The 18,852-nt window shown below is 44.5% G+C and overlaps 1 protein-coding gene across 1 annotated transcript in view; it reads left to right on the top strand.

The window, feature by feature from the left end:
- The window catches only part of Jam3 (junctional adhesion molecule 3), a 62,638-nt gene extending 43,993 nt beyond the window's left edge, over positions 1 to 18,645 (top strand). Inside the window, exons 2-9 of the mRNA XM_005078493.4 lie at positions 9,237 to 9,302; positions 10,018 to 10,131; positions 14,421 to 14,573; positions 14,992 to 15,194; positions 15,852 to 15,951; positions 17,096 to 17,225; positions 17,310 to 17,364; positions 17,649 to 18,645. Coding sequence (XP_005078550.1) covers positions 9,237 to 9,302; positions 10,018 to 10,131; positions 14,421 to 14,573; positions 14,992 to 15,194; positions 15,852 to 15,951; positions 17,096 to 17,225; positions 17,310 to 17,364; positions 17,649 to 17,684 — 857 coding nt within the window. The 3' untranslated portion in view covers positions 17,685 to 18,645. The remainder of the gene's footprint in view (positions 1 to 9,236; positions 9,303 to 10,017; positions 10,132 to 14,420; positions 14,574 to 14,991; positions 15,195 to 15,851; positions 15,952 to 17,095; positions 17,226 to 17,309; positions 17,365 to 17,648) is intronic.
- The last annotated feature ends 207 nt before the right edge of the window (positions 18,646 to 18,852 follow it).

The raw sequence follows: 18,852 nt of genomic DNA, 5'->3' as shown, positions 1-18,852 counted from the left end.
CCGCCTTTGACAACAGCAGTGAAGGCTGTTTCCATGTACCTCTTGAGGCTGCTGAGACAAAGAGTTCCCTGGAGAGTGTAAGCAAGAAGACCATTGCAGAATTTGTGCAGTTGGGATGCAAATACAACTTTGAGTTAGTCTTTGTAGAATGTAAGCACACATATTTTGTTTTGGGATTCTGATACTAGGGCTTGTTATGATATGCAAATAGCGTTTGCAGGAGTGGGCTCACACAGAGTAGCTTTGTGCCAAGGTCTCTACCCAGTGAAAGGGTTAGGACTGATGTATTTGCAGAGGAGGTGTTTTACAGAGCAAGAATGTGCCTTGACACATGTTGTGTATTTAGTCGTAATCACTTGTCATGCCTCAGCACCTCCAAGATGAGTCTCATGGAAAAAGACTGGAGGATTTTATGTGTCTGTCTAAGCTTCAAGCCAAGAAGAGTAAATGCTTGGTCTTATTAGTCTGCTGGGTTTGTTTGAACACGATGCCTGTTTTCTTTTTATCAGCTATGTTATGGTTCCATTACTATTTCAGTGAAAAGCTAAACTCATGGTAAGCAAAGCAGGGATGCAATCTAAGCTTTGTTTTTGTTGTATACTTTTTGAATGATTAAAAAACATAGGTTGGTGGCGCACGCCTTTAATCCCAGCACTCGGGAGGCAGAGGCAGGCGGATCTCTGTGAGTTCGAGACCAGCCTGGTCTACAGAGTGAGTTCCAGGACAGCCTCCAAAGCCACAGAGAAACCATGTCTCGAAAAACCAAAAAACAAAAAAAAAACCAAAAAACAAACAAAAAAAAAACCCCATAGGGATCATGATGCTGTTATTCTGGGTCACTCTCCCTTCTTCTTTCCCTTTCACCTTTCTCCCCCATTCCTGCTCCTGCCCCTAGTTCTTATTTGCTGCCTCCTCCTTCCTTCCTTCCTTCCTTCCTTCTTCCTGGAAGAGCCTGTGGTGCAGAAGGAGTGGGAAGCCATATCATATTGCCTGGTAGTTTGGTACTGAAGCCTGTGACATGGCTGTTCCTTCTCTCTTTTAGTCTTTTCCCATAGCTTCTGTGCACACACCACTAACTTCTCCCCTGCAGACCTTCTTAACGTCTATAGAGCTGCATGTTAGAGGAAGGAGGGAGTGGACCACTTCTTCCAGGACAGTTATTTCTTTAGTTATTTCTATCGCAGGCTTGCTAGACTGTTTTACTGTTTTTATATTAACCATATTTGTGCTTAAGAAATCTTTGATGAAGCTGAGCAGTGGTGGCAATTACCTTTAATCCAAACACTCAGGAAGCAGAGGCAGAGGCAGGTGGATCTTTGTGAATTCAAGGCCAGCCTGGCCTATAGAGTGAGTTCCAGGACAGACAGAACTACACAGAGAAGCCCTGTCTCTTAAAAAAAGAAAGAAGAAAGGAAATCTTCGATGGTGGGACTGGAGAGAGGCTTGGCAACCAAGGATGCATACTGACCTTACAGAGCGCCTGGGTGAGACACTCACGTGCACATCAGGTGGCTCTCAGTCCCCTGTGACTCTAGCTGTAGGGCATCCAGTGCCATCTGTTAGTCCCTGAATGGATCCTGTGCATCCTTCACCCCAACATACACACATAATTAAACATAAACATTTAAAAAATAAACCCTTGGTGGCTTGAGTTGAGAGACGGTGGAGTCAGATAGAAACAGCACCTCATCTGATGGTTGCCTACAAACTTAATGTCTCCGTGTTACAAGCCACTGCTCAGACTCCATGCTCTGAGTTTCCCTTGGAGAATTCCCAGCACGTGCACAGTGGAATCTCATACTTTGTTCTTTTAAGAAGAACCGCAGCCAGGGCATTAGCCTGTCAGCATTCTTCAGAGACACATCTCCAGAGAAGAGGTGTGGTAAGGGATTGTCTTGTACGACCACTGACATGATCAGACTTTACAGTGTGGCCCTGCAGCCTGGTGACCCTGGAGAGACAGGGGTGCTGCCGAGTCCAAAGACATTTTGCTGAAGAACTCCCTTCTCTATCGGGAGAGCACTCTTCAATTCTATTTAGATATGCAGCCGGATTTTAGGATAAGATCTAATGATACCACAGAACCCAGAGTGCCACAGTTTAAATAGTAATGCTATGCAAAAACACCCTCCAAGTTGACACATAAAATTAACTATCCAAGCCAGATTTATTTTTAATCAATCCCATCATGTTTGACTGGGCATTTTTTTTAAATGACAGAGTCTTACTCTGTCACCCAAACTGGCCTAAAACTCATATTTGTCCTGCCCTGCCTTCCATGTGCAACGCCAGCCTGGCTTATACTTTATCTTTAAGGGTCTGTTTGATGATTCTGACATTTAGTTATGCCTTGATCACAGTGGGTGAGCATAAGCAGGGCTTCATCCAGCTGTTCTACGGTCAGAACCTGTTTTGAATGATTTATAGTCTGCTGTATGTGTAGGTGAATGTTCTGGATAATAGTATTTTGTGTCCTTTTCCCTCAATTCTTGTCCTTAAATTCCTTGAAAGTTAGCAAATAAACTGTGATATTGTTGAAAAGATGCTTTTTACTAATATATTAGTACACATATATGTACTTTTCTGTAAGGTGGATTTCACTGAGCATATATAAGCAAGCGTTCTGTTTTGAACAGTAAACATGTAGTTAATGTTCATGCAAAAGCCTGCTTTATATTTAGACTTGAGCCCCAGCGGGCCAGCAATCCCACAGCGCTGCGTGCTTGAGTCCTGGTTAGTGGAAAGTTTCTTTTGAGCAGGAGACAAAGTGAACAGAATGTCAGAAAGCTAAATATAAATCCTCTGAGAGCTAGTCATACATAAACTAGTTTTTAGCCAACAATATATCATAGACTGAATTTTTTCTTTTCTTTTCTTTTTTCTTTTTTTTGGTTTTTTGGTTTTTTGAGACAGGGTTTCTCTGTGTAGCTTTGGAGCCTGTCCTGGAACTAACTCTGTAGACCAGGCTGGCCTCGAACTCACAGAGCTCTACTTGCCTCTGCCTCCCGCGTGCTGGGATTAAAGGCATGTGCCAGCTGAAATATTTTTAAAAGAAAACTTTTATCTTGGTTTATAGTGATGAGTATAAATATATATGAAATGATAAGATTATTGATTTTTCTCTTTTAGCTGGCACTGTAGGTAAATCATAGCCATTGTTAATGATAGAAATCCTTTTATCCCTTGTTATTGTAGCATTTTATTTTCGAGTCAGTAGATCTGGTCTACTGTTTACATGACTTTAACTTCAAAAAAGAAAAAGAAAAAAATGAAAAAAGATGCATAGTTTGCTTCGAGATTTTGAGCAGTGTTAATGTGGGCTGTCTAGTCACCTGTGGAACTTAGTTTTTCCCAGTGTGCCACAGCTCCTAGAACACTGAACTAAGTGTGGGCCAAAACTCACAACATTTTACACTTCAGCACCTCCTTTGGTTTAAGTCTTTTTGTTGTTGTTGTTGTTGTATTTAACCTTATTGGTTGGTTTTGCTTGAGGCTCTAGAAGCATTTTATAGCCAATACCTCTCTGGATAGTAAAAGGAAGCGTAGGCCTGGCCATGCTGGGCAGCAGGCTGTGTCTGAGTGTAACTGTTCAAGGCTTCCTAGGTAGCACTACATGTAGGACTCTCCAGGCTTGCTTTAAGACCTAAAGCTGTGTACATTCCAAGGAAAAAGGGGGAGTTGGCAGTGGAACTTTTAAAAACACATTTTTAAAATGAACTATTTTAGTTAGCACAGTGGCTTTCATTGTGACATTTTCATATGTGCATGTCATGTTATTGCTCATATTTGCCCCTCCTTCTGCCTCCCCCATCCCTTTCCACCCCAATAGTTGTCCTCCTCCTGACCTTCCCCCTCTCTCGTATGTATGAGAAAAATACACTATTTTCTTTCTTTTCACCCTGTTCCCTCTTTTGTCCCCTTTAGACTTCTTCCAATGTCGTGTGTGTGTGTGTGTGTGTGTGTGTGTGTGTGTGTGTGCGCGTGCCTGTGTGTGCAGCTGCATAAGAGAGAAAACATGCTATATGTCTTTCTGAGTCTTGCTTGGGAAGTAGAACTTTAAAAAAGTGAAGGATCAGTGTACGACTTGTCCCCCATCCTATCCCCAGACCCTGTCAGGCTCCCTAGGTCTTTCTACACTGAAGGAGGAAACTGCAGTTGTTGTCCACAGCTGCTACAATTGTTCCAGATAAGGAAAGGGAAGGGGAAACCAAGAGCACGGTAGCCCTGAGGTCCTCTGGCAACGAGGAAGGGCATTGTGAATGTTCGAGCACCCACCCGTATTTCCTCCCTTCCCTTATCATCAGCATCTTGCTGGCTCCCTGCACTCCCGGTTAACTTAGTTCTGTGTCTTCATCAGGAGGAAGAGGTGTTGGGTTGAAGATGACAGTGCCAACTGCACATCACACCAAGGCCTTTTTTAGGCCACTTCCCTTGCAAACTCATCTAAAAAAGGGTTTCAATAAAACAATAGGCTATCCATTTAGACTTCAAGGTCTGATTCATGTTTTCCTTTGAGTATAAAATCTCTGTTACATGTGTCTGTTGCTGTCTCTTTTATTTCTGAGTAGACTTTAGCATTGTGTTTCCTATAAGAAAATTTATGAAATAAATCAAGAAGTCGGAATGACAGGTCCAAACTACAGGCCCTATAGTCTTGACTGTCCTTGTTGTCACTAACATCCCCAACCTGGGAAGAACATATAGTAATCTTTAAACTCAAGGGATACCAGGAGGTGGGGTCAGTATTGAGAATGTGTTGTTAGATAGTCCCAGTGATGCATAGATGTACAGCAGCACTGCGCACGACCTTCCTCTGCTCCATTACCTGTCAAAGTACCAGGGGGAAGGGGGCGTTACAGGTCTGTTCGTTCTTCTCTTTACAATAAGCATCAGTCTGCAGGCAGAATGGTAATCTCCTTTAGCAGAATAGTCATCTGACCTACAAGAAAAAGTGAACCATCCTAGTTGGTGCCTGTCAAAAGCATGCTGTCTGTATGTTTAGGTTTTATTTCTGGTCAGCTTCTCTGCACTCTACACACCATAGCTAGCTTTTCTTCCTTTCTTCCTTCCTTCCTTCCTTCCTTCCTCCCTTCCTTCCTTCCTTCCTTCCTTCTTTTCTTTTTTGGTTTTTCAAGACAGGTTTTCTCTGTGTAACAGCCCTAGCTGTCCTGGACTCACTCTATAGACCAGGCTGGCATCGAACTCACAGAGATCCACCTGCCTCTGCCTCCTGAGTGCTGGGATTAAAGGTGTGCACCACCATCGCCCAGCAGAGCTAGCTTCTTAACCAGAGGACATGAACACTAGGAAATGACTTGAGGTCCTCAGACCCTCTCAGCTGAATTTGCTCTGCTCAGACTTAAGGTATCAACTCTTCTCCGTTTTGCTCTCATTGTGTTACCAATGACCTGTGTCTGGTGCATCCTAGGATATCCTTGCCTTTGGACCATGTTAGTAGATTATAGATGGAGGTTTCTAGACGTTTATCATCCCTTCCTCAATGTTCTTTTTGAGACACGGTCTCTCTGTAGCCATAGTCGGCCCTGAATTTACCGGATATCATAGTTTGGCCTCAAATTCTTGATCCTCCAACCTTAGCCTCCTATTGCTGAATCACAGGCCTGGGCTTCCACTCCTGGTGCTTCGTGTCTTTATTTTTATTTTATTATTTTTAAATAATTTTTTGTTTTTTGAAAATTTATGCATTTATACAATATATTTTGATTAAAGCCATACATAACAACCTCTTTCCAACACCACCCTCTTTTTTAATACCTACACTATTTCTCTTCCAGCTTCATATTCTCTTTAAGTTGCTGTTGTTGTTGTTATTAGTAACCCTGAGTCACAATAGTGCTGTCCATGTGCACACGAGTGTGTAGCCATCCCTTGGGAATGAGCAACTGCATCTTCAAAGAAAGTTTGTATAACGAGCATACTTCCCTCCAGCCTGGTCCCAGAGCCATGCAACCCCAAATGACACACAATGCTAGCCAATATCCAGGACTTCTCATTGGCTAGTTCTGGCTTAAGTATTAGCCCATGACTACTAACATATATATTTCTATAAGGACTTATCTTTCCAAGGACGCCATCCTGACACATCCTCTCTTCCCAGGATCACATGGTAACTCCCCACTCTTTACTACATTTCCAAGAATTCTCCTCAACTCCTAGTCCCACCTATCTTGCTTCCCTATTGGCCAACAGTGCTTTTTTATTTATCAACCAATAAGACAAACATATACACCGAAGAACTTTCCCCATCAAGTCTGGCTCTTTTTCTCTCAGAAGCCATCAATTGCCTGTACTTCCTTCAATAAGAATGGGGCCTTGGGCCCTCCCCAAATCACACTGGAATTTTGACTGGCTTGATGTCGTACTGGTCTTGTGCCAGTAACCACAGTTGCCATGAGTCTGTGAATGCAAAACTTGTCATATCCAAAAGTGAGCACTTCATTCTCTCTTCTCCATCCGCTGGCTTGGACATTCTTCCCACCCTGTTCTGCGAAGTTCCTTGGGCTTTGAATGGTGTGGCACTGATATAGATAGTGCATGCATAGGTGAGCACTCATAATTATTTATACTTGGCACTTGGACCAGTTATGAGTTCATGCACTAACAACTGTCCATTGCAAAAAGAAGTTTCTCTGCCCAAGGTTGAGAGCAGCAGAAATCTGTGGGCATAAACAAATCTGTAGAAAGTATTTTGACAACATAGGCATTTAGTAAAAGTACAACTGTAGGATCCCCAAGTCATAAGCCTTTGGCTAGGTTTACAATACTAGGTACAAACACCACCTCTGGGGTAGGTTACCCCCATAGTAGTCATGGCACTGTTATACCAGTGGTCATATCTTGCAGGAGGTCGGTATTATAGCATGCAGTATCTAGTACTTAGTAAAACTGTTGATGTCTTTTTTCCTTAGCAGCCTGCATAGCATCTTCTGGCACAGTTTAAGCTGGTTTTCTGTGAATTTGAGTTGATTTCTCCAAATCCTGCAACCCAAGTCAGTGGTATCCAAAGCGTCTTTAGCAAGAGGGTCTTACATCCAGTTAGTGGACGGCTGAGAGCAATGGCAGAGGCCTGTGTTGATTTGAGTGCCTCTGAGACCTCTGTGACCATTAGCTCAGGGAGGACTATATCAGATTATAGTGGCAAGTCTGTGGGGTCATTTTCTTGAATATTAATTGATGTGGGAAGGCCAAGCCTATTGTGGGTGCTGCCTACTCTGTACCAGTGGTCCTGAGGCATATAAAAAATCAGGCTCAGGAAGCCATGAGGAACAAGCCAGTAAGAAGCACTCCTTCATGGCCTCTGCTTCAGTTCCTGTCTTGACTTCCCTCAGCCATGGAGTGTGAAATGAGTTGCAAGATGAAATAAACCCTTTTCTCCCCAAGTTGCTTTGGTCACAGGGTTTTATTACAGCAATAGAAACTCAACCCAAGACCCTGTGTGTCATTTAAAAATAAAATATAGGCTAGAGAGAGAATTTGGTCAATCAAGTGCTTGCCTTGAAAGCGCTAAGGACCTGGGTTAGCTCTCTAGAGTCTTAGAAAGATGATCATTTCCACTCTCAAAGCTCTTGTCTTATAGCCTTTTAGATTATGAGAAACAGGGTTATTGTAGGCACGCGTATCTGTTGGCCTTCGTGAAAAGTGATTCTGCCAGCACTGTAGCTACCCCAGGGCCTAGACAGTAGTCCTGGAGTTCACCCGCTGTTGTCTGCTCTGGGGTTTGCTGATAATCCCACTCATCTCCTTACATTCCACCTCTCTCTGGTCCTCTTGTGACTCTAAGTTCTCTACCCCACTTTCTTTAACTCATATTCATGAGAAAAAGGACCTGATTTAGTTGTTCAGGCTCTTATGAGTCACCTCAGGGGACCCTTTGGTCATCTTTGGCAGGTCACAGTCCCTTAAAGCCAATTTTAGGTTGTCATCTCATACCATACCAAAAGACCTATTAGTGGTGACTTCCATTAGAAGGAACCTGGGTGGGCTTGGCGGATAGTCAGTGTATCACATGTTACTCCCCATTAGTGAACCACTGGGAGCTTTGAGGTTGAAGCAGAAGTAGTGTTGTGCATGCAGTATTTTCTCCTGGCCCTCAGAAGGGTAGCTCATGGTGATCCCAGAACAGATTGTCTTCAGGTGTCTCGGTTCTGCAGCCTTCCACAGAATAACAGCAGCTCAGGTATATTACGCCTCTGCTTCCCATCACCTTTTTCAACTCTTTTAGACTTTTGCTAAAATGTGAGTGAATTCTTAGCAAATAAGGAAGTGAACACATTGTATACTACAAAGGAAACAATGGATGGCCATGGCCAGCAGCCTGCTAATGTAGGAGCGAGGAAGCAAATGGTGTTCTAGAGGAATTCCATCTTTTCTCCAAGTATTAGGCCCAACACTTGTAAGTCTGCAGTCTAAACTCTTACCAGCTTACAGCTGTCTTTAGCCACATAGAAAGCCAGTATGCTGAGCCACCAGTAAATGTTTCCGTGTCAAAGCTCTCTTTGGCTAGAAGCCTCTCTCAGAGGCCAGAAGCTGAAGGACAGCATATTATAGGTGGTTATTTATCTCTGCAAGATTGGCTGGAAAATCTTGAGACCACGGAGGCAGCTATGTCGATCTCATCAATTCTACAAATTTAGCTGCATGGAAATCACTAAATATACTGATAACTTGTTATTTCCCCTGGATCTGGTGTGACCTTCTCCATGTACTAGATGCCCTAAGCAAGATGAAAATACAGTATGGCGGACTCTTATTTGGCTGGCTGCCACGCCAGAGAAGGTTGGGGCATCCTGAAGGGGCGGGTGGCTTCAGGTTCTTAACTGTGCTGCGCCATCAAGATTGCCTTTATGGGGCGTGGCACCTAGAGGAAAAGGAAAGGCGGGAGGAATGGCAGAGGCCCACGGTCCGCACAAGAGGTGGCGAATTGTCAGTGAAGGAGTGCTTGGAAAGGCACTCTGGGGGCTTTGTCTAGGACTGAGGAGGATTGTGGGCTTCAAGGGTCTTTGCTTTCTCTTGGTTCCTGCCAGAGGGCATACCAAAAAGAAAGCAGCAACTGCTGTTTGTCCCTAAGAGACTGTTTAGGATGTATTTTCCCATCCCCTGTGTTTTCTGACGGACATCCACATCCACATGGAAGGAAAAGCTGTGGCCTCCACCCAGTGTTTCTTGCTGTTATGGAGCTGTAGAGTATCTGATTTCACTTTTGTTTTTCCCTTCAGGTTGCTTGATAGAGGCAGTGAATCTTAAATCCAGCAACAGAAACCCAGTGGTACATGAATTTGAAAGTAAGTACAAGAAAAATGGAGAGGAATGGGCCCCCTAGTGGACATTGGTAGCTCTGCAGCTAACACAACACCTGTTTTCCCTGTTGTGATTGATTAGTTAATTAATTAATTAATACATTTGTTTGTTTGAGATGGGATCTCACTGTGTATCCCTGGCTGACCTGGAATTCATTACAGAGGCCAGGCTGGTCTGGAACGCACAGAGATTTGCCTGCCTCTGCTTTCCGAGTGCTAGGATTAAAAGTGTCCACTACCATACCCAATCTATTATCACTTAAAAAGTATTTATTTTATTTGTGACTGTGTGTGTGTGTGTGTGTGTGTGTGTGTGTGTGTGTGTACATGTTGAAGGGATGCTGCCGAGGCCAGAAGGGGGCCTTGGATCTCCAGGAGCTGTGGGTGCTGGAACTTGCACTGTTCTCTGTAAAAGCAGTAAGTGCTTTTAACCACCGAACCAGCCCTCAGTCCTCTGTATGAAATGGTCAACAATGTTTAGGATGGCTGTTGTGTATGGGTAGGCTAATAGTATACTCTGCGGTTTATGTTGGCTGCCATCTGTTTCTTGCCTATATGTAATAGATTCAGTGTCTTTAAAGGAAGCTGTATTCCCTATAGTGAAATCCTCAATAATGATTTTATTGTTTTTCTGGCAAGAAAAATCATCTTGAAATACAAGAATGATTAAGTGTATACCGTTTCTCCCATTGCTCATTAGGTGTGGAACTGTCTTGTATCATTACGGACTCACAGACAAATGACCCTAGGATTGAATGGAAGAAAATCCAAGATGGCCAAACCACCTATGTCTATTTTGACAACAAGATTCAAGGTATGACCCCATCATCCTCTGTGCTGCTCACTTCTCTTTTGTCCATACGGCTTAGAATTTATTTATAGCAGAGATTTACCCCCAGACTGCTAACCCGCGCCTGTAGTTAGGACCATTCTGATTTTCTGAGTTTATTCTTACAGAAAATTTCAATTTTAGCACTGATATTGTCAGCTAATTAGTAAGGACTTGGATCTCTGCACAGCCTGCCTGCCTGCCTGAGGAATCACAGGAAACACTTTTCTTGGCCTTGTTGTTATGGCCTGTGACATAGTATGAGCTAGTGACAAAGAGGTCATCACAGCAGCCTGGGGCCACAGGTTCTCACTGAGCTGCGCTGTCCAGTGTGACGTGCTGGGGTCTCCCCACATTGGCTGGCAGGACATTATCTCGGGGCAGTGCTAACACGAGCTGCCATGGGATGGCGAGGAGGAGGAGGAGGACGAGGGCCAGGCATCAGGACGGTCGGCTGCGGAGTGCTCGGGTGACCAGACAAGATAGCAAGTGTGGAATGGTCAGAGGTGTGAGGACAGAAAGCTGCATACGGACATCTGGAAATGCTGTGCGAGGAAGATCCTAGCTAGCGGTTAGAGCTGCAGCCAGACAGGGAGGTGAGGAGGACGTGGGGTGTACTAGCTGTCACACAAGCAGGACAGTAGTCAGTACCCATCAAAGGTGCTAGGAGAAGCCACATGGCCGTACCGTTCGAAGACTCGGGTGAAAAGAGACGAGGTGAGCTAATTCAGGGCAGGACCATATCATATCAGCTTTCCTTTGACGTCCGGTGGGTGGGGTTGCTCTCAGTGGCTGAGCTGAGGTACAGACATCGGAAAAGGAAGGGTAGACTTGTTAGGACACGGCTGTGCGGAAGGAGGTAGTGTTGAACAGCGAGAAAGTGTTACAGCTCTGAGAGGAAAGGGATCCTGGCAGGTGGGAGCCAAGGACTACCACAAAGTCACACCACACAACAAACTTCACACAAGAGATTTATTGGGAAAAAGCATAGGGGGGAGGGTAGCTGCCTCTGCTCAGGAGAGAAGTAGCAGAGAACTGGGCAGGAGGCCCCTTGGAGCTTTCCAGGGTGGTGCACCTGATCCTGGGGCAAGCTCAGGGATTGGTGGGATTCTATGGTCTGATCTTGCCTATAGGGCGGGGCCTGGCCACTCTCCTGTGTGAAGGAGCTGGAAATGACCTGTTAAGGCAGTTAGAGAAGTCTGGGGAGCTTGCACCTCTGAGGGGTAACACAGTAAGATGTTATTTTCCTTCTCACATTGAGGGAAGAAATAAATAGGAGGTTAAGTGTGGATATGTTCAGTTTTAGGGAAGTTCTATATGTTATCAGGGGTTGTATGCTCTTAAATATAGTTTGTTGGTTACAACTGTAGCTCAGTGGTGTAGTGCCAGCCTAGCATTCATGAACCCTGAATTCAATCTCTAGGACTGAGGGGGAAAAAGGCCAAAACCCAACAGCATCCAAGGGCTGTGTGTGAAGCTCAGTATTAGCACCCCTTGGAGGTGCACAACTCCAGGGGATCGGATGCCTTCTTCTGGTCTCCACAGGTTACGTATGCATGCATGGGGTGTATAGACAAAACACCCATACATAAACTATAAATAAGTAAATCTAAAAAAAGCCATACTTATTAAAAACATAAAAGCCCAAAGTATTTTGGGGGCCCAGAGAGACGATTGAGTTGTTGAGAGTGTGTACTATTGCAGAGGTCCTGAACTCAGTTCCTAACACCCACTCAAGGCAGCCTGTAGCTCCAACGACTATCTGATGTCCTCTTCTGCACTCTGCAGACACTGCACTCATACCTGCACATACCCACACACATATACATACAAAACAACCCATAAATCTCTTCTGCAGACACTGCACTATACCTGCACATACCCACACACCTATACATACAAAACAACATAAATCTCTAAGAAAGAAAACTTTTATTTCCCCAGAGTGGGGGGGGTAGGGGTAGGTAGAGTGATGGACCACTGATGTAGTATGCACAAGGCCCTAAATCATAATTTGGATCACAAACAATAATAATTTTCTTTTTATGAACTCTTAGCCATAGGAATGGCTAGCATAAAGAACTACCACAAAGAACCAGGTTGGAGGCAGGACTCTTATTATGCCTTGAGGTAGGACTGTGCCCAAAGCACCTGTTAGATCTGTCCCCTTGGAGCTGTTATATGCACATAGGTACAGAACTACTGCCCTGTCCAATCCCAGAATCTTTCCATAGCCAAGAAGAAAACCATCTCATGAACAGGCAGGACCCTTCCCTTACCTCTTAGCAACCCTCTATCTACTCTTTCTCTCTGGACCTTTTTGTTGTTGTTCTTCTTGGCTTCTTCCACTTAGCATAGTACTTCCAGGACTCATCCATGGATCACATGGATCAGAACTTTGTTCCCTTTTATGACTGAGTCAGTGTTCACTGTGTGGTTACTACATTATTTTGTCCATTCATGTGGACAGTTGGGCTGCTTTCACATGTTGGATATCAGTATTTTGTACTCATGTCTGTGTGGAGACCAAGCACATAGCTACTGAATCATACAGTAGCTGCATGATGAGTTTTTGAAGCAACTGTCAGGCTGTTTTCCAAAGTAGTGTCATTTTTTTCAAAGATTTTATTTTACGTGTCTGAGTATTTTATCTGCATGCATGTCTGTACACTAGATACGTGCGCTGGGTACAGAGGTCAGAAGAGGGCGTTGGATCCCCTGGGACTGGAGTTGTGGATGGTTGTGAGCCACCATGTGATTGCTGGGAACCAAACCTGGATCTTCTGCAAAAGTAATATAAATTGCTCTGGCATCATCATTTTACATTTTCACTAGCAATGTCAACCCACATCCCACCCCTGGTCTTTTTTTTTTTTCTTTTTTTTTTTTTTTTTTTTTGGTTTTTCTAGACAGGGTTTCTCTGTATTGTTTTGGAGGCTGTCCTGGAACTCACTCTGTAGACCAGGCTGGCCTCGAACTCACAGAGATCCGCCTGCCTCTGCCTCCCGAGTGCTGGGATTAAAGGCGTGCGCCACCAACGCCCGGCGCACCCCCCTGGTCTTACCAACACTTGTGATCATTTGACCTTTGAATAAAGGTATCTCAGTGAAGTTTTATCTTCATGTGTATATTGGGCAGGTATAGATTTTTCTTGGGAGAAGTATCTAATCAACTGTTAATGCTAATTTAAAAACGTGTATATTGGTTATTGCATTATAAATTTACATATTCCAGAGACTAGTCTGATATGACGTGGAGAGTTTCTTCCACCCCGTAGATTGTCTGTTCGCTTGCTTATGTTCTTTAAAGCACAAAGGTTTTTGAACTTGATGAAATCTAAGATAGCCCCAATATTTTGTGTTTATGCCTTTGTTGTCATATCTAAGAAGCTGTTACCTAACTCAAGGTCATGAAGATTATGCCTTCTGGAGAAATGGCTTAGTTGTTGAGAGTTCTGGCTGCTTTTGCAGAGGACCTAGGTTTGAGTCCCAGCATCCACATAGTGGCTGGCAACTATTTGTAATTCAGGTTCGAGGGGATTTGATGCCCTCCCTCTGTTTTTGTAAAGGTCAGGCATGAACCTGGTGTACAGACATACATGCAGACAAAACAGTCATATACATAAAGTAAACTTTTATAGTTTTACTTTTGGGGATAGCACTTTGCTAATGTTGCTTACTATGTTGTCCAGGCCAACCTCAAATTCAAGTTCCTATAAGTTTATAGAGTTGCAAATAAATGTGTCACTAAGCTCAACTTAAAATTTTTTTCCCCCAAGACAGGGTTTCTTTTGTGTGGGCCTGCCTGTCCTGGAACTCGATCTACAGACCAGGCTGGTCTTGAACTCACAGATATCCACCTGCTTCCGCCTCGCCAGTGCCCCACCACTTGGTATTTCATTCAACTCTTATGTAGGTGTTTGCTGAAAAGGAAGGGCAGCCAGTGTTCAGCTTTCTTCTTTTGCATGTGGATAGCCACAACATCTTTTGTGGATTTGTTTTTTAATGTTTATTGGTTTTCCTTTAAGTGGGGATTCTCTCCTGGAGATAATAAAGAGAAAAGAAGATTTCTGGCTTTATCTTAAATACCAGTTGTTATTTTTGATGCTCAGGTTGCATATAGGAATAAGGCAATGGCCCAGTCCTCAAGAAGATCACTTCTTTTACCTGGGGACAGGACAGAAAGCAGTCTGCAGTCTTCTTACTCTACCATCAAGTCCAGCTCCACACTGTCTTCCAGTGGCTGGTAACTTGTATCTTCTTTTTTTTTAATAGGGGACCTGGCAGGTCGTACAGATGTGTTTGGAAAAACTTCATTGAAGATCCGGAATGTGACACGGTCAGACTCAGCCATCTATCGCTGTGAGGTCGTTGCTCTAAATGACCGAAAAGAAATTGATGAGATTACCATTGAGTTAATTGTGCAAGGTGCGAACCCATTAATGTGAAGCATTTCCACTGGCCAGGCCTTACGAATCCTTAGCTCTGGAATAAGAGACCAGCTCACATTTTCATTCTTCCGGAGCTGCATTCCTGGGGCTAGCTGCAGTTTGGAGAGGGAGCTAGTGCGGCTGTCATGAGGTGGGGTGGGAAGGGAGGCGGAGCGCCTGTTCTGTTCCTTAGCTGCCGAGGTCCTGCCTTTGCATCGTCTCCTTTTCACCTTACTTCTGAAGGGGGAAGAACTGGAAACCGGGACTGGACACACAGAGTGGAATGAGCTCCAAGAGAGGGCGGGGTGCAGGCAGTCGCAGATGGGCTGTGGTCTTTGGAGCTGCTTATCACACTGGGCTTTTGTTACAAGGGGCTTGCGCTGAGATTTAAACCCCAACCCATATTTTTCCTGCAGTGAAGCCAGTGACCCCTGTCTGCAGAGTACCGAAGGCTGTGCCCGTAGGCAAGGTGGCGACACTGCAGTGCCAGGAGAGCGAGGGCTATCCCCGGCCTCACTACAGCTGGTACCGCAACGATGTGCCACTGCCTACAGATTCCAGAGCCAACCCCAGATTTCACAATTCGTCCTTCCTGGTGAACGCGGAGACAGGCACTCTGGTAAGAGCTCTTCTAAGGTGAGGACGCAGACGCATTTGGCGAAGGAGGGCCAGTGAGGGTCCTTCTCAAGGCGGAGGCGGAACCCAGAGCATCAGAAACTCTATAGCAAAAGGGCTGGCTTTCTATAAGTGTGTGCTAAGAGGAAGACAAAAGGAACCCTGTTCTTCTAGGAGAGACCAAGGGGCATAAGCAGATGGCTAGGCATCATCAGAATCCTAGTTTGAATAATCAGCCTATGGACAAATCATCATGTGAAGGAACTGTGATTTCTGGGCAGATGTTTGATAGCAAGTAATTATTAACACAATTGTATTGTGATTATAGCTTTTAAGTCCTCGTCATATAGAGTAGTGGTTCTCAACCTGGGGGTCAAACAATCCTTTCATAAGGGGCACCTACGACCTTCGGAAAACGCTGGTATTTACATTGCGATTCATAACAGTAGCAAAATTACAGTTATGAAGTAACAATGAAAATAACTTTGTGGTTGGGAGGGTTGTGGTTGGGTGGTTGTAAGCGCTGAGGTGAGGATCACGTGCCAGGGAGGCCAGGGAATGAACTGACGACGTTGTAGCCTCACCAGGCCTGTGCCAGCCTTGGTGCATGTCCCTCAGTTTGTCCTGTTGAGTGAAGTAATACTTGTCATTTCTGGAACAGGTTTTCAGTGCTGTCCACAAGGACGACTCTGGGCAGTACTACTGCATTGCTTCCAATGACGCAGGCGCATCCAGGTGTGAGGGGCAGGACATGGAAGTCTGTGAGTCACTTGAAAAGATTACATTGCAGTCTTGGGAATGAGTAGAACATTTAAAGATGAATACTAGACGTCAGTTTAGCTAACCACTCTGCCATGGGTGGATTTTCCTCTGGGGCTGACAAGGGACTCATCAAATCCAGCGCAGTCTGAAGGGGAGTATGAAAAGAACACTATCTAAATAAGTAGATCCTCAAGCTTCCCGGGAGCGTTGGGTGTTGACAAGTCATGGAACTTTCACAGTTGTATGGGGAGCCCTGAGGGGCCTCTAAGAATCTAGTCAGTCAGTAGCTATTTTTGCAGGAAACTAAAAGCCCCAAGCTTTTCCCTGTTCTGTGATATCATCTAGGGAATGGGCTCATGGGAGGGCGGTGTCAGGAGGATAGGGAGAGTTGAGCCACATGGGGAGCTTCTCAAATTCTCAGTTGTGGCCACCTCGGAGCAGTGGTTTCCACAGCCATTTGGAGGACTGTTACAGGTGGGGTCCAGGAACCACCCGGAATTGTTGGAAGTGTTTGTGTATGTAGCATTCTGGTGTGTCTTACCTGTCAAGTTTGGGGAATTCCTTTAGGGTCATTTGCTATTGTAGAAAGGTCTCCTGCATTCTTCACACATCTTTATTTACATGAACTACTAGAGCCCCACCCACCTGGATCTTGCAGGGTTTTAAGAGGCTGAGGATAGGCGGCCAGTGAAGTGAAAGGACAAGTTTGTACTTAACAGTTTTTATATCTAAGATTGGAGGCTTTCTTCTCCCCCAGGTAATCTACAGAAAAGGCAGGCTGTATAAATTAGGAAGGTTACTTTCCTTAGGGCTCCTGGCTCTTAATTCTACACAAATATAGCCACTTCTTCATGAGTACTATTTACAAGATCTTAAAGCTTTTGCTACACTGGTAAACTTCTCAATGGCTCTGTGTATAACTGCATTTGAACCATCCATGTTTTAGTATGTTTTATGATCAGGGGTTATGGTAGCCTATATCTTCTAAGCCAGAGAGATGCTAAGAGTTAGTTTCCTCTTCTGGATAGAGTAGGCATGAATGGAGAGAGGGGTAAATGGGGAGGGGGGTTGGAAAGGTGATCTAACAAGGTCAAGGTCGTTTGATGGATCACACCATTTCTGCCCACAAATTTTTTTCTGCAGATGATCTGAACATTGCTGGGATTATTGGGGGAGTCCTGGTTGTCCTTATTGTTCTTGCTGTGATCACGATGGGCATCTGCTGTGCATACAGACGTGGCTTCTTCATCAACAATACACAAGATGGAGAAAGGTATGCCAGTCTCGTCTGAAGGTGAAGTTCAGGCTTGCATTAATAACATAGGCATGCCACTGAACTGTCCTCTTCTGTTCACAGTTATAAGAGCCCAGGGAAGCATGATGGCGTTAACTACATTCGGACAAGTGATGAGGTAAGAGAGCAGAAAAACTAATGGTCTAGGTGTGTCCTGCCAGGAGACCCAGGGATCTCAAGGTACCTGGGACTCCCTGAGCTCCTTGGCCTCCATGGTAACTCCTTCCTTGTGGGTTCAGTATTAAGGGGGTTTACTTACTATTCAGTGAGGCTTTTCTCTGCTTAGTGTTGTCCCTGGCTTCCTCTTTGGGGGCCATGATTAGTCCACATTTGATTTGACCAGTGTGTCTCCAACACCACCCAACAAAGCCCCTGAATTGGTTCTTCATGTTGTCTTTGCAGGGTGACTTCAGACACAAATCGTCCTTTGTTATCTGAGACCTGATGGCTGGGAGAGCACTTGCAAATACCTCTATTGGAGACTGGTCAAGGGCTGCTGTGAGCCCAGGGCACCTGGTCAGAGCTACCATGCAGAAGCTTTTTGTTTTGGCCAAAGTCGATTCCTTCCTTGCTCTTTAACAAGCCACACGAATAAAAGAAATCCTCCTGAAGATGGGCATAGTAACCTAGACTGTTGCTAGCCTGATTCCCTTATGGGGATTAGGATGATCTTCAATGCCTTTCTGTTACCAGTTTTCTTGTGCAGGGCAACTTGAACCGTTCTTGCCCCAGGCTGCTTAGCAGCCAGGACAGCGCTGGCTGTGAGAAGATGGGCCGGGCTGCAGCAGCAGCTCTGTGAGCATGCCCGCGGCTGTGCCCCAGGAAGGTTTTCAGGCAGTGCCTTGCTCCCTGGACCTTGACCCACCGTGTTGCCTCTGTTGATTGGCCAGTGTTTTCATGTCCATCCTGGAAAATTTGTTTGGATCAGCATTTTATAAACACCCAAATCAGAAAGGTAAAATTGCTTACTGGAAAGAGATCTTACCCAGATGACTCTCTTTCCCAAGAGCTGCCAGGATTTAGGAGAACCTCTGTCTTAAGCTATGTCTGAAATGGTACTGAAGTTTGCTTTTCTATTGGTCTTTCTTATTTTATAAAATTTTAACATTCTAAATTTTTGCTAAAGATGTATTTTGATTATTGAAAATTTCTATATAAATTGTAAATATATTGCCACACAGTGTTTCAAAACGTATTTTTTTAAGAGTTCAACTTAAGGTTAGAAGACTTGGGCTACTAGTGTTCAATTGGAAAATACCAGTAATAAAGTCTTTTAAGGGATTCTTTTAAGGCGGCTGGCTGAACCTTCCTTTGTTCACAAAATGTTTTAGTATTTTTTGTAAGAAAACTTACTGTCTGACCACTGTTGCTTAGGAAACTATTAAAGAATTCAAATCTAGTCATGTTTGTATCTTTTTGCATAAAGAAACCCTGGGAACTCCTGAGCTAGTTTTGAATGGCTTCTTCCTAAGATTTCCAACTCCCAGAGAGATACTGTGCATACCAAGTCGGGTGGTTCCTGAGGTTAGTTAAGCCATTGCTCATGGTCACTAACTTGTATGGGATGGAATGTCCCCTTATAGCCTGCACAGCCCTGACCTCAGCT

The sequence above is a fragment of the Mesocricetus auratus genome, unplaced genomic scaffold, assembly GCF_017639785.1.
Source record: "Mesocricetus auratus isolate SY011 unplaced genomic scaffold, BCM_Maur_2.0 Super-Scaffold_100022, whole genome shotgun sequence".
Classification (NCBI taxonomy): Eukaryota; Metazoa; Chordata; class Mammalia; order Rodentia; family Cricetidae; genus Mesocricetus; species Mesocricetus auratus.
The sequence above is the reverse complement of the archived record's forward strand: the minus strand, read 5'-3'. Positions and strand labels throughout refer to the sequence as shown.